The sequence below is a fragment of the Psittacula echo genome (genome assembly GCF_963264785.1).
Source record: "Psittacula echo genome assembly, chromosome: 3".
Classification (NCBI taxonomy): Eukaryota; Metazoa; Chordata; class Aves; order Psittaciformes; family Psittacidae; genus Psittacula; species Psittacula echo.
In genome coordinates this window covers 17,502,570-17,518,519 of record NC_137736.1, presented here as the reverse complement: position 1 = coordinate 17,518,519, position 15,950 = coordinate 17,502,570, and the positions used below count along the sequence as shown (strand labels likewise).

The 15,950-nt window shown below is 39.0% G+C and overlaps 1 protein-coding gene across 1 annotated transcript; it reads right to left on the bottom strand.

Annotated features, from left to right (window-relative positions):
- Positions 1 to 4,042: 4,042 nt before the first annotated feature.
- CHMP2B (charged multivesicular body protein 2B) lies at positions 4,043 to 15,736 on the bottom strand. Its single transcript, XM_080613103.1, has 6 exons — positions 15,598 to 15,736; positions 12,389 to 12,480; positions 9,610 to 9,804; positions 7,169 to 7,271; positions 5,953 to 6,059; positions 4,043 to 5,826 (listed from the first exon to the last, which is right to left on the bottom strand). Exons 1-6 carry the CDS (start codon positions 15,629 to 15,631, stop codon positions 5,713 to 5,715), a joined length of 645 nt encoding a protein of 214 aa, XP_080469229.1. The 5' UTR covers positions 15,632 to 15,736; the 3' UTR covers positions 4,043 to 5,712.
- Positions 15,737 to 15,950: the final 214 nt, after the last annotated feature.

Genomic DNA, 15,950 nt, shown 5'->3' with positions numbered 1-15,950 from the left:
GATGCAGTATGTTGTGAAAGACCTGATTTTAATGTAAAAGTTCAGAAAGAAATGTTACCGTATATATTTAAAGAGTTGGTATTCTCTGCTTAACTGCAAGGAACCCATTATGATTATTCAGCTAGAAATGCTTTCCAAGTTAAATTAGTTGCAATTTCCCAGTGCTGTGCCTTTCTTGCGCCTGTGGTACATTTAATGATTTATGGAGAAGCCTATATAGGTACCTTTAAGAATCAGGAAACAAAGCCTTCACCTTGTATGTGAAGAAATGTTACAAAGCTGGATATCTGCAGCTATAGAAGATATATAGAAGGTATTTTTCCTCTGCATGTACATGCATGTGCTTCACTTCCCACATGCTCCCCCATGTGAAGTAGCTAACTGTGCTAACCTTTGTGAGACTATAAGCCATTAAGCACACAGCTGGGTTGCATCTCCAGCAGTGTACACTGAACATCAGTGAGAAATGAGAACTTCAAGGAAAAGAAGGTAAATAAGGGACCTTAAACAAGCAGTGGTGACACCGCTGCATATCTAGTTATGGCCAAGGATGGGATATACTCATGGGACCTTGAGCGACTGCCACTAGATCTAAGAGCCAGATAGAGGAACATGAGCTGAAGACCTGCCTTTCCAAAGGATGGCTCAAACTCAGCTACCTGCTCACAACAGCTGTACACCTCTAATTGAATCATTTTCAGGTAAATTACTTGTGCAAGTTCAGGACAAAGCCATTAGAAATGGGCCATAAATGCCGTCATTATTAGGGTAGAGTAAGCTTACCAACATAGAGGTGTCAACACTGTTCCTACTGTGCTCTCTGCCTCAGAGTACCATTTCACTGCCTTAAACAGGTGCCAAGTAGAAGTGATTTTTTTGCTTGTTATCAAAGATAATTAATTTATTATACACCTTAAAGTTTGATTTGGAAAGGCTTAGATATAAACATTGGGATGTGATTTACCTTACCATAAGCCTTTTGCAACCTGAGGGGAAAAATAGGGACTTATCAAGTGGTATTATTTTGGGCTCTCTCTGCATTGTATTTTTATCTGATTAAATCCAAATGTGGACATACTTACACCAGAGATACTATGTTAAGCTAAAAAGAGAAGACCCTTGCCCTCTGAAATAAATATCCATACAAAGCATATACTGCACTGCACATTCCCATTCTCTTACACCCCACTAATTGAAAATAATCCCTTATTTGTCATTCCCTAGCCTAGAGAGATAATTGGGAGAAACAAATCCAGTGCCAGAGCTCAAGCTATCAGAAAATCAGGCACTGAGAAAGCAGAATTAATGACTGTAGTATTCACTAGGGATAGATTATCCAGCCATCTCATCAGCCCTGCTTATTGTTATTAGAATCACCCATTACTATATATGTATTTTTGACTATTTTCCCAGGGCTGAAATTAAGTGAGTACACACCAGTAGTACTGGCCAGATACATTTTAGTTTTCCGTAAAACAGACCAGATGATTTAGAAAATATCTAGATAATAGGCCCACAGAAAGCAAAAGGACTTTAAAGTTCAAGATCACTTAGAATCAACATGTACAAGTTAAGTGCTCTCTCTCTAGTGTACATTAAATTACTTATGATACCTATTACAGTGACCATAGCCCCGTTCAGCTATGGAAACCAGGCTCCTAAAGATAATACATTTTTATGGGTGAATGCATTACTGTAACCCCTTAATTGGAAAGAATACTTCAATTTGAGAACTCGAAGGGGAAGTGTTGCATTGTTTACGCTCTCCAGGCTGTTCTCATCACTATCATAACTTATCTACTATAGCAGGGAAAGACCAAGCTGTAGCTTTTATTTGCCCCATTTATCAACAGATCATAAACTTTCCAAACAGATGAAAGATGCAGTTGAGAAGATTCGCACTCAGTGAAGGTGGTGGCATGTATCTGTGTACTTTCCACCTTATGTGATCTAGTGTTATGTATGTTGAAACTATCTGATATATATAAAACCTATTTATATTCTAAATTATTTTCTTAATTACAAAAGGCTCTTGGAAATGCTATAAGCCTGTACCTCCCTCCCTCCCACCCAATAAAGTATTCTTATACATTTGGTATTCCAGGTAATGGTTTGTAGTTCTGTTTTGGTAACACTTTTTCAGTTGTGTATTGTGCTGATGCACTTACTCATTTTAGCATGTTATAATAGCTAATTCAAGAGCAGACTTACCGTAACCAGCGGAGGCTAACTGCAGAAGCATAGCAAAATAAAATAAAAAGTGACAAATAATGCCACTTTCTTTCAAAAGAATAACAAAAGGCAAAGTGGAGGAAGCAGCCACCATTTAAACACATCTACCTGTTGCCCCAGAAATACAAACAAATTAGAGCAGAACTGTTTGAAGAAAAAAGCTGGATGAAAACAATTTAATGTGCTGCAGCTGTAGCCATTAAAGAAAGTGACTTAATTGTCACAAATCACACTTGACTGGGAAAAAATCTCTAGATAAGGCTTCTGAGGGGCAGCTTCATAAACCTGCAAGTAAGGGTTTAGTTGCCCATTTGACTAACATGGGCTGCACTATTTTTCTTTGTGGGTGGTTTGTTTTTCCTACTAATTTTCCCCTGGTAACTTTCGGCAGGGTGATAAAACTAGAATAGAGGCTAAAATAAGATGTTGTGACAGTGCATAAATCTGTGGTTCACCTACCTCTGGAGTACTGTGTAGCATTCTGTCCCTCTCATCTGAAGGACACAACAGACTTCTATACAGGCAAAGCTGATGATCAAAGGTTAAGAGGAAGTGTTTAAGCTACTGTCTCTCTTTTAGATTAAATATGTGTGCATTGAATGCTATAGAGGTCTACTGAATAGTAAACTGTGTTGAAAGGCTGGATGGAGACAGGCTGTTCACCATCCTGCCTCATGTTAAGAATTAAGAGTAAATATGTGAAGCTGGAAAGAAGCTTAAGGAAAAATATAAGTGGTGGTTTTTCATGTGGCGGGGTAAAATCTATGGAACTTCTCTGCTAAAAAATGTGGGTGGGTGCCAGAAGTTTATCTATATAGACAAGTTCACAAATGAGAAAGCCAACCCAAGCTGTTGTATACAGAGGAACTTATATATTGCTCTGGAAGTGCTCTGAATACAAAACAGTTACAGGTTGAAAGAGTATTAGAGGAGGAAGAGGCATCTATGTTTATCTTGTTCTCGTATTTTCCTGGGCATTGCTTATGGGCACTTCTGGGCAAGATCGACCTCACTCTGCCCCACTGGAGCTGTTCTTAGGTGTGTGCACAATTGCATTGCTGTTCTCAGATGGAGGACTTTCAAATTTAGTTACTATTAAGGTGTCACCAAAGATAAAGGTTTAAGGATTGAGTGGGTTGAGTATTTTTCAGCCTGCTAAGAGTGATTTACAAAGGAATTTGTTCCTCCGTAGGGGATGCTATAGAGAGCTACAAGGTACTAACTATATTTGAAATAAATATAAGCAAGCCTGCAAACCTACACCACTTCTCACTCTGCTACTTAAAAGTGTTTTATACAGATTACGGCTGCAGGACTTAAAAGGTAACTGTTAACAGAAACACTAGCTATTGACAGTAGCCTTAGTTCAGCAGTCTTAATGACACCAAAAAGCAATACCTTCATTCATGTTCTTGAAACACCACATAGATAAATACTGCAGAATTATTCCCTATTTTGACAGCCATTACAAGGTTAAAGTGCAGACTTCATTCAGAAAGGCCATAAACTTTAGTGTTCAATCAAAATACAATCAATCAGTAAAATTCTATACCTAATTTCACATGATGGTTTCTCCTTCAGTGCCTAAGAGCACTATTTGGTTACAGACAGTTAGACAGAAGGAAATGCAAAGTTGATCAAGTCTGTACCAAATGTTGAGTTTAAGTTAAAGGGCCACACGCAAGTACAACAAATGTTAAGCTGCTTTATAGGCTCAGATCAAAATGAAATTTATCACAGCTAAAAGGAATCCAAAGAAAGACCACTAAGAGGCAGATGTGCAAGACTAACCCTACAGAGGACAAAGTCATTGTGGGAAAAAAAAAAAAGCCTTTTATTAGATTTTTACAAAACTTGTAAGAAAGAAAACAAAAATCACCTTATAGAGGATATATGAAATATATAAACTTACACATTCCTACCCACTACCTCACAGATGCGTATTTTGTCCATTACTTCCTTCAAACAGAAAGAATAAACACCTGCACTTCTATGCCAAAACCCAGATGATGCAACAACAGTAGATCATAGAGGTTATGGTTTCCTGTTACACTTTCTATAGCAGTGCAAAGTCTCTTTCTGCAGTTTGTCCTCTCCACAGTTATCCCAGTTTCAGTCTTGGGAGAAGATACGTTACTTTTCTCTTTTTAAAGCCAAGATGATTTTGTTGTTTCTGTTCAGTGAACAGCCCCACTACATCAGCACAAATGAGGGGCAAATAATCCCCAGCAGAGCAAAGCCCTGAGGAACTTCACACCATCTAGGAAGTTGTAACCAGGAACTGCATTCTCAGACTTTGTCATCTATTTAAAATATCAACAGTTTTTAATTGATTAGCCCAATGCATTCTACTTACAGCTAGAATCATGCTTATGCGGTTCAGAGACCACAGAAAAACCTTCACAGAACCAGAACACTTTTATTACAGTGTTTAGAGGAGTAATTATTATGTATCATCCAAAATTGTTCTCAAAACTAAGATTTCATTTCGCTTATCAATGTGATCAATTGCATCTTAGTAAACAATACAATTATGCACAGTTATCTTCCATTAAGAAATACTGTAAAATATATACAAATGTTGTTTCAGGCAAATGTCTTTTTCTCAAGTGCACAAGCTGCATTTCTGAACTTCAGCACTGAGTTCCATCAAGTGCACACAGAGATCTCACTGTAGTCTTTGTGAAACCATCTTATTTACCAGTTTACGCACTTTTCAAAGACTCACTCTGAAAAGAATTAGAAGGTATAAGATTTATATACATAAAGGCACAGCAATTCTGTTGAAACCAGCTATGTTACAGTACTATATAGTTCCATCAGTGCCTTTCATGCAACGAAGTTCACTACCAAATTTTAATCTTTTAACTGCAGAAGGACTGCATCCTTCCCTTTTGATAAAAAGAATAACTAGCTACTATTTAATCAACTCAAAGTTAATACAGGAACTTGAAAGAAATACATAAAATATTTTTTCTTTCTGCCTAAATTTGCTAGACTTTCAAGGCTATTTGTCCTCAAAAGAGCAAAGGTGAAGTTTCATTTGTGCTAAGATGACAGACAACGAGTTTTTCCAATAGAGATAGTTTTATAAAAATGATGTATCTTATATAGGTGCCATCCTAGGAGGCATCACCAGCAGCCACAGAAAATTTTAAAGATAGATCAGGAAATGCGACAGAAGAAGATTTTGAATTCAGAGGACAGATTCAGATCTAGTATAAATAAATTTAACATTAGAATTACATCTTTGGCTGGTCCAGTGCTCAGAAAGACTCCATGCAATGGACATACCAAACATACTTCTAGTAAAGTAATTCAAAATATTCTTCCCTTCTTGTCCCCCAGTACCAACTTCAAGCTGTCATTCCTGAAGCTTCAAAGTTTCCCTACACATCAGTTGCACTGAAAGAGTATTTGCACTTTTTATATCTGTCTGCAGCTGAATAATTAGAAAGCAGACTGTATATTGCCATTGAGCTAATCAACTCCCAAAGCTTTGAGCTGCCGTTCAATCTCTTCATCTGATATGGTAGCAGCTTTTGATGTTGATGCAGATGGTAAGCCTCTGGCAGCTGACGGAGCTTTGGCCATCTAAAAGAAGACAAATTGAATTCAGTCACAACAATATATGTTGGGACAAGCTGACTTCCAGAATAAGACTGTATGCAACAGGAATGAAGGGGAAAAAGCACCTGAAGTGGATGAAAATTGCCATACCTTTCCAGAGATTTCAATTCCTATCTCATCAAGCACTTGGTTAACAATATCTTGGCTTTCTTCCTCTTCATCAGAAGCATCAAAAATATCATCCAGAGTATCATTAACTTAGAAGAAATAAATAAAAAAAAATTAAAAACCAAACCCATGCTGTATTAAGGAAAAAGGTTATTAAAATTACCTACCCTCCTTCCTCCTACTCTTCTACCCACCCAGAATGTAATATTAATACCAATGTATAAGATACCAACAGAAAGCACCTGTATATTGGTTTCTCACCTCTGCCTTGCAAAGCCTGTGAGCACACCTATAGCAACAACAGGGTAAGGCATGCCTGCTGTTATAAAAACTATTCACCAGAATAGTTCAATTGTTCTATCTATCTATGTATCTATCTATGTATCTATCTATGTATCTATCTATCTATCTATCTATCTATCTCCCTTCCCACTAGATTTTAGCTTTTCTTAAAAACATCTTCCATAATTCCACAAAAATCCCTTTCCTCCTCTTCTTCCAAGTAAGCTGAGAAATTGTTAACTACTCGGCTAACAATGTATATTGCAACAAAACAGTTCTGCGCCGTCGAGGTATTCACATCTTGCTCAACAATATACTTCTGAGTCTATTCTACTTACTTCAGCTAACATAGTGACAGGAATTAGGACAGGAAGGAGACTGCGCTAGCAACACCAGGCAGTTTGGTATTAAGGTGACAGTGGACAGATGCAATTGGGAATAGGAAACTTGCCACTCCCCAAGAAGTTGTTTGTAGCTTAAAATTAAAAAAGGAGACAAAACACCATGTATGTAAAGCTCAGATTATCAGTAACATCTAAGTTAAGTGTCCCAGAAGAACAAGCACACGCAGAACTATCAGCTACAGAAAGTACATTTTTTCAAGTACCCCTACCAGTTATGCCAACAAGGTTTTGAACAGGTCTTAAACCCTCTTCCCTTCTAGAAGTATGATGGGTGTTTTGCATGAAGATGGGAAGGAATGGGATGTAGATTTGGTACACAGAGCTACTAAAAAGCCTAAGGCTCAGCCTCCCTGCTCAGACACGCACTGTTTTATTTGCTCTTCACTTTTGCTGTTAATCTCATTAATTGTAGATATAAAACTTCAAGTTTATATCCTTCAGTATTTCTAGGCTGTACCCTTCCAACAGCAGTGTGGGCTGGAGCTAGCTGTTCCTTGCAGTGTAGAACTTACTCATTTCTTCAGTCATTTCCATCTTCATGTTTTCCTTCTGGAAATTCTGCATTGTTTGTAGTGTCTTTTGTGGATCCATTTTCTTATTAACTGCTTGCATTGTCTATTAATATTGAAAAAAACCTTTATCATACAATGAGACATTAGTAAATATCAATATATACCTTCAGAAGGAATCAGATTTCTCTAATAAAAAATTATAGACATACAACAGAAAAATAGCACAGTCTGCACCTAGTAAGAAATTTTGCTATCTATTATCCTAATGGACACGCTTTTAAACATATGCATCTTTCTTTGTACCATGATCCTTCTCCTGGCTGTGTATTAGAAAAATCTACCTGATTTAAATGAAAAGAATGAGACAACACTTCTTAACTTGCACACCTATGGCCTTACTTTTAAAGAGGTAAATGGCTGCAGGTTTTTTATTCAGTAAGCAATATTTATTTGAACCACCACTACAGACTAGGCATTAGATTGCAAGTGTTTCTTTACGTCAATTTAATGGAAAAAAATACTTTTCTCTGAAAAGCAAATATTCAAGTGTTCAGGAAATACATATTAGCTTAGGGTGAACCTCTGTAATGGGTAGAGATTTTTTTTGCAATAGTGTAATAAATATCACCTGCTTTACTATGAGTATGCAGCATTGCCTTTGCAGGCACTCGTATTTAATACTTTCTTCTTTCCTAAGAAGCAAGCTATTGTACCTCTCATAGGACATCTACTCCTAAATATAAACATGAGTAATTCAGACAAAGTTTCAACCAGCTTTGAAAAGGTAAGAGTTGGTTAATTAAAAGGGATGCTATCAAGATACTACAGCTGCTACCAGCTTCACTGAAGCAGTTCTGCATTTGTGTCCGAGTTTCTTTAAAGTGACGATATATTATGCTTCTAATGTTACTTGAATGTAAAAGACAGACCGTGTTCACACTCATATTATTCGAATTTTAAAAGTTGCTCTGGATCTAGAGGGTGTTAGTTCTTTAGAATTCTTTTACAAGTGTTGTAGATGACTTTACTGTGTCCAAAATTAGTGCCAAACACATTAAAAAGTATACAGAAAATAATTTGAAAGCTTCACATTCATGTATTTATCTTGCTTGTTGAAATAACTGATTCCATATATTTTTTCACTGATAGTTGTATGAGATTAAGAATAGTTTCTAAAGTTCAAAATGCACAAGTGAACACTTTTTCAAACTTTCCATGTTGATAAGGAAAACTGCTCAGTTTAAAAGTGACCTAAAGAATTTAACACCATCCTCTCCAATAATGTTACACAAACTATTCCATAGAAGTACCTTCTGTGTTCCAACAACAGCACTTTTCTGATGCTTGTCAATTTTTTTTTTTTATATTTTTGTTTGATTGGGTTTTTTCCTACTGACTTACCCTTCACAATTAGTCTACTGACACTTTGGGTTTGATACATTTATCTTGCAGATAACAAGATAACCATGTAATAATTAAAAAGCAAGACCAACTAGTTCACACACAACACTGCTGCAGGAATACTGAGCAAGCTGATTTACTTAATTGGATGCACAGTCAGACAAGCCCCCCCCCTTTTGTGGGTTAGTCAGGAAGGATGGCACAACTTCGTACCACTGAAGGGCTGACAACTGTGAACTCACTGCTTCTAAAAGATACCTGATAGCAAAGCCTTAACAGTAATTACTTCTTGCACTAAGCTGCATTGCATTACTGCGTTTAAATGGCACATGACTGGATTTAACTTGGACTATGATAAAAAGCACAGGTTGTCTACAACGATGTGTGCCAACTCTGTTTCCTACACCACAAGCTGAACAATCCTGTTTGCCAAAAGCAAATTCCCTATTTATTAATTCAAGGAAACAGGGAAATTTCTCAAAAATGAAAAATGAAAAAAAACAAACTCAGATAACTCTGATTTTTCAGACTTTCATGAAGTAAGATTTGTGAGAAAACTTAATGCAATACTGTTTCTTTAGAACACAGAAAGTGAGAATGACATGGAACTCCAGATTTGACTTCCTTAGGAAATTAAGATCTGAAGCAATAACCTACATTTTGCACTAGCCATAAAGCTACTGTGACACACTGTCTTGATTTCTAGATGAAGCATGCCCTACTTTTGTCCTGTAAAAACTGCTTGTGACAAGATACACAGGCAAGACACCAGCAGCATGGTTTGGGATGAGTTCATTTTTATCATGCTAACATCTGACAGATACCTAGCCCAAAATATGCATAGTTAGGTGCTAACTGGCTGGATTGACTAAGTAAATATTTCATAGTATGAATCAAATTACATTTTCCTACTGTATCCTCAACACCATTTGGGTTATTAAGCAGGAGGTTTTATCCTTAAATTACCGTAACCAAAATAACACAACCTTTGCAACCATATGCTGCATTCTAATGTAAAAGAATCTCTTGTAACACCTTACCTTTGCTGTAGTTGACATAGCTCCTGCCATCTTCATCTGAGAGTTCATGACCTTTGTTTGAGTTGACATAGAAGTGACTTTAGAGCTAACAGCATAAGTTCGACTTTTCTGCTTCCGCAGTTGTACAAGCTGTTTTGCCAGCACTTTGCAGGCTTCTTTGTTACCAGTCTTAGCCATTTTCTTTATTTCCAGTTCCTGTTAAAAAAAGGTATTAAGATTAATTCTACAGATTTTTCATTCATTCAAAGACTATAATTAAACCTAACAATTAAATTCCAAAAGTTAACTATTCTCTTGATTTTTTTAAAGACATTTAATGTTACATAGTCATATTTGCTTTTTTACCAAGACGATTTAGTAAAATAAATGTAATGCTGTTATGACTTCACCAGAAGAAGAAAACACAATAAAATTGAATTATAGCATGATAGCAGAGTCTTCCCCAAAAGACTTCAACATCTGCATAACATCACATTCATTTATATGTGCACTTTCAATTACATATCTGGATAGGGAATAACACTTCAAAAAACCCAAAACATCCAAACCTAAAAGTGGGTATTTAGCCCGGAGGTACCAGGAAAAGGTTTGACACAAATAATTGTCAGCTGGCATTTTTCAAAGTATGCCTTCTGGTTTGTGAGTTGGTAATGTAAACTTTCTAGCTTATTTTTCTTTGTCAGGCTTTTTAAGAAGGGCCTGCCATAATAGCTCAGTTCTTTGTCTGGGTACAGTTGTATATTTTGATTTTTACTGTTAGGTAGGAGCAGCTTTTAAAGACCAGCTTTCTCCTGTGATTCTTCAGAAGAATATACCTGCTATGGCAACACAGTTACTTCACTTCATGTACACTGGTGGTCCAGAAAACTGCATTTTTAAGATATATTGCTCTGAAAAGGTAATACTGGTCTCCAGGATAGGCAAAATGGTCATGATAAAAGGCAACCAACCCACTGTATTAGCCTTTCTACAAGGCAAGATCATATGTAAAGTTGGCACTGGCACAAAGTCATCTCTGTAAATCCATAATTTCTGAAAGGCTGTGTCATACATACTATTTTTAATCTAAGATGGTACAGATGAGCAAGTAGAGTATCAAGCTGTTTAAACATTAGAGGCCTCAAATATACATAAAGCTGTTCTCTTTGTAAGTAGCTCACAGAGACCACAAAAACAAATTTCTGTAGCATGCCAAGAACATTACGTTTGTTTTCCTTATACCTCAAGAACAGTGAAGGATGGGAGGGATTAGTTTGCGCACTGGCAAACACTAGCTTGCAGCCTAATTTTAAGAGCAAATATTTGAAAACAGGGATTTCTCAGATATGAAATACCTATGTAGCATCTATAACATGATTTTCAAAATGAAATACAAACCTACACCAACTGTTGCTAAGTCACTGCAGATAATCCCTCTGAGAAATCAACCCTATTATATAGATGATTTTATTCTTACGTAAGAATAATTTGGGTAAAGAGTTGCAATATATTATTTGCTTCTGAGAGGTTTGGGGCGAGCTTATTAATGTCAGTTACATTCTTCTGGAAAAAAAAATAATCAAAATTCAGATAGTCATACGAGGTTACTGAACTGAAACAGAACTGTCTGCATACTTTAAGGCATTTTTATACGTAGAATTAATATAACTGAGTTTTCTCAGGATAGCACGTCACAGTTAAGGAAAGAAAAGTCTTTCTGAAGAAAGTACCCAACAAAGTGTTCTGAGATTGACTGACAGGCCCTTGGTCCTTTTTCACCTGATCTGCCTCTGAAGATTAGTATTCATCATCCACTGATCCTCTCATCCTAACAGCAAATTTTAACTTTTTCCAAAGACATATTTCACTTCTCCTTTCTTCTTCCCCTCAGAAATCCAGCATTTCTGAAACAATTTACTGTGGTAAGTAATCAAAACTCCAACACAAGTATTCAAGAAAATTAAGGCTATTTCCAGAGTCAGAATATCTCATACTGGAAAATGCCTTATCTATGAGGAACCTGCTATATCTTGCATGTTCAAAACTCCCATAAACAATTTCTCTGATGTTTTTTGGCTTATGATTCTTAGCTCTTGGTATTCATACAACCTGCTGCCATGGAACACCACCTCAATAACTACTGAAACAGTGGCTGGATTTGCATAGCTTTTCGCACAGCCTGAGCATGCCTTCATGCATCAAAACTCCACCATCTGTCACATCCATTTATCCAATTATACTGCCACACAGGTGCAACAGCCATACACTGAATACTTGATAGCTCACACACAAAAAGTTTTAAATAGATCTTAATTTAGGCAGATGATTTTCCTATTAGCAGCTAGTTTTAGGGAAGTTGTATATGAATTAAAATAATGTCCCTATGGGGTACTGAGGATATCCTAACTTTTCAAGTATTCTCTCCCACTAGGTAACATGACAGCACTGACACTTCTGTTAAGTTTTTCCACCACAAGACCACTGATTTACAAGCCTGCACTGTAAAAACATTCTTTATCTTTCAGAAGGTTCCTTCTGAGAATGGAGGGAAAAATGAACATGATTATTTTTATCTGAACAGTTTCAGGCCTTTCCTATCTTAAAGGCTGAGCATTACTTTTAGATAGTAATTTTTTTTCCAACACAATTTCAATAACTAAAAACTCAAAAGGGGAAGACAACTTTGATTGTGTTCAATTATTCTACATTGAGTTGTATCTTTAGAACTCTGCAAGTTTTCTGTTGTACTGGAGCGGTGTGTTTGGTTTTAGAGTAAAATAAAGTTCCCTGCTCTACTTACCAGTTGTTTTTCCTGTTTTTCGAGTGCTGCTCTATCTCTGGTTATAGCCCTCTGTGTACCTCTTAACTCTCGATTTTGCTCCTTTATTATATCTGGAAAGAAAATATTTATAGCTGGGAAAAGTTTTCAATACTACACGAACATCTTATCTGCTAAGCACCCTGCAGACATGCACTTATGTTTGACAGCCTCCCTTGGTTCAGACTGAACTGTTAGCATTTCAAATCAATGAAATATTAGCAAAATACAATTTTAGATATACAAATCATTGTTTCAGCAGCATAGGCCATATCCTGTAGGAAAATGGCTGTTTTCCCTAATATGTTTCTTTGCACCATAACCATAGCAAAAGTCTTAACCACACAGGAAGAGCTGGGTACATATACTTTTCTGCAAGCTCAACTCTAACTTGGCAATAACATATTCATTGTGATCCTACTGCTTTTCAACCAGTCAGGCCTAACTGCAGCACACAGACAAGCTGAAGAGACCTTGTATATGACATCTCAGAGCAGTTATGGAGATTCCAAGTCCATTAAAACAGTGAAGATATTCTCAGACACAAGGTCTGGATCCTGCTCTTCTCTGTCCTTACTCTAGTTCGATGGATATTACACTTCTCCAGAAAAGTACCACGTCTGTGCAGCCCAACTTCACTTCAGACTATAAAGCAATAGTGTTCAAACTTTTTCAACAAGCAGATGCTTAAGAAATTAAGATATGAAAGTGAAGGCCTTTATAGCAAATTTAAGTTTCCTGACAACTGGTGTAGCCAGCAGAAGCTTGACCACTGTCAGGTACAACTATCATCTTGCATAGGAGTTTTGTCCACTGTAATATTTAAAAATTATTTACCAGTAACATCTATTTATTAAAGCAAGTATTTATAGATGGCATTATTTACAATATAGACATTAATCATGATAGTTGCAATTAACTTTTGTTAAGAGTTTACAGCACATGCTTAGGTGTGATTCACCTGGACAAAGGTTAAAGAGGTTTGCATCTGACTCAGCATCCTCTGACTTTTAGAGAGGAAAGGCGTTAGTACTTTTACGATGAAATTCATCTGCTCCTAACATATGACATGACATGCTCCTACATGACATCAGATAAACTCTGGGTGGGAGTTTAAAAGGCGGAGATCATCACATAAACTTTGTGTAGATTTGTTCTTCTAATCCATACAAGTAACATCATGGCAGGGCACCACTACTATACTTACAAAGTTTGAAGGACGTGAAAATCAATACAAAGAATCAGAGCTGCTAATGGAAATAGAGGCATGTAGGATAATTCTAAAAACTGCTGCCACCGTTTTCATTCTGTATTAAGATTTGCAATAATTTTTCTACAAACAGAAAGAAACATCTGTGTTCTTTGTTCCCACAACCATAAACACTGTAAAACATTCATTGCTGAAATTATTTCAACCTGAAGTTTGATTCAGGAAAAACCTGGACCTTTGGTGGCATTTTAAAGAGGGCATATACACTACCCCTTACCATCAATTATTTTGTCCATACAACTTCATGAAAGAGAGACCTGTTTTTACAGTGCTACTACTGCTCTGAGACCTAGACAAAAAGCATCTTCAGGCTTTTCTATGGCCAATAACAAAGAGCTGAAAGATGACACAGAATATAACACTTCATTCTTCACACTGGCAAAGCAGCAGTGAATATTATTCTCAAAACAATGCTACAGGCAAGTAATTTTGAAGGTAGACAAACATATATTACTAACATAGCTGTACTTGTGAAAATGAAAAAGCTTAACAGCTACATACAAGACTGTATTTCCTAAGTACAATAACTATTAAAAAAAAAATCCCTTAGCGTATAAAGCTTGAGAAGTAGGAACTTCAAGATGATAAGAAACAAGAACTATACTTCAGTCATGAGACAATAAGGGTGAGCACAATGCTTATTACTGTTGTTTCTGATTTCACAGTGGCTCAAACTAGGGACAGCAATAAACTGAAACAACAACTATCCGCAGTTAAAGGCCCTTTCATTTGTTTTGCTTCTTGGTTTTTCTTCAAGTTAAGGCTAATATAAGAACTTGGTTCTTGTTTCTCTATGATAACTGACACAAATTCCTAGCTTTATTCCAGCAGAATACAAGACGGGGTACTCCTGATGCAGCCTTTTGCCAGTAGTCACTCCCGCAGCCTTGCACACCAGGGTAGGAAGCGCCTCTGTTCCTTAGAACAGGTTAGACGAGAGACACCCAGCAGGGCTTGACCTAGCTCCTACAACCTGCCTTGGTCATGGAAGCTTAGTATCATCTCCATATTCCTCCCCTCCCAGCTGCTGCACCTCGAGCACCAAAAATGGGACAAGCAGGATACATACGTATTCCCCCTTAGTGACATACAATTGGTTGATGCGCAGCGTCATTTTTGGCCAGCCATTTTCAAACACGGACCCACCTGATCTGTCACAGGGCACCCAACATGCCCACCAACCAGTCAGCTCTGGGGCTCACCAAGCCCCAGTTAACCTCTGCCCCACAGCCACACTTAGGGCGCATTTGGCGGGCTGATCGCCCACAGGACTGCTGCCAGGTAAGCGGCCTTTTCTTCGCTTTACTTTGGAGATCATTATTTCTGCATAACTTTAAGCGTTTTGTTGACAGAGCAATTACTAAAACATCCAGACCCACTTGTTTTAAAACGCTCGTACAAAGCCGAGGGGGCTCCAGCGGCTTCCGAAGCCTGCTGTCATGCCCGGCCGCCTCCTGCCGCGCACACAGCGGGCTTCCGCCGGCCCGCACCGCTCGCCCCCTGTTCCCTCTCAGCTCGAACAACTCTTTGCGGGCCTGTTCTGCTCCCCCGCTGCCAACGAGAGGTTGTTATTCCTCCTCCCTCACCCACAGACCGGGAGGGATCATCAGGACCCAGCTCCCGCTGTCCCAGGAGGCCGGCCCGGAGACTCCCAGCCGCCCCGCCTGGCTCGTGAGTCACCCCGGCGGGCTGGGGCCTCCTCTTCTCCCTACGAGCTCCCGCTCCGCCGGGACACAGGGCCCGAGGACGCCCCGCGAGCATCGCCGCCGCCGTCACCCCTGGGCTTCCGCTCCCCACGAGCCTAGGCCAGGGCCAACTCCGCGCCCGGGACCGTACGAGAGCTGGGGGCAGCCACTGCGGGCTGCGGAGAGGGACCGGTGGGGCCCTCCCCCTGGAGCCGGCTGCCTAGCGCCCCACTCACCGTCCACAGTCTTCTTCTTGAAAAGAGAGGCCATGGCAGCAGTGGGACCTGAAACCACCAGATCCCTGCTGTCGCCTCAGTGGGCTTCTACCTCCCCCTCAGGTGACCAGGAAGCGGCCCGGCCGCGCAAACCCAGCCGACTCCGCCTCCCTGCCGGCGAAGGGCGGGACGGGGCCGGGCCTGGACGGCCGCGCCGCGCTGACCCCGCCTTCCCCAGTCGCTCGGGGCGGTCGCTGAGCGAGTTGGGTTGGGGAGGTGTTTCTTAGCTCGGGGGAGCTGCTGCCCGAAATGGGGCAGAGGTGGCGGCGGCAGCAGCTTTTTGGTGCACGGGTTTGGTTTCTTCCGGGCCGCGG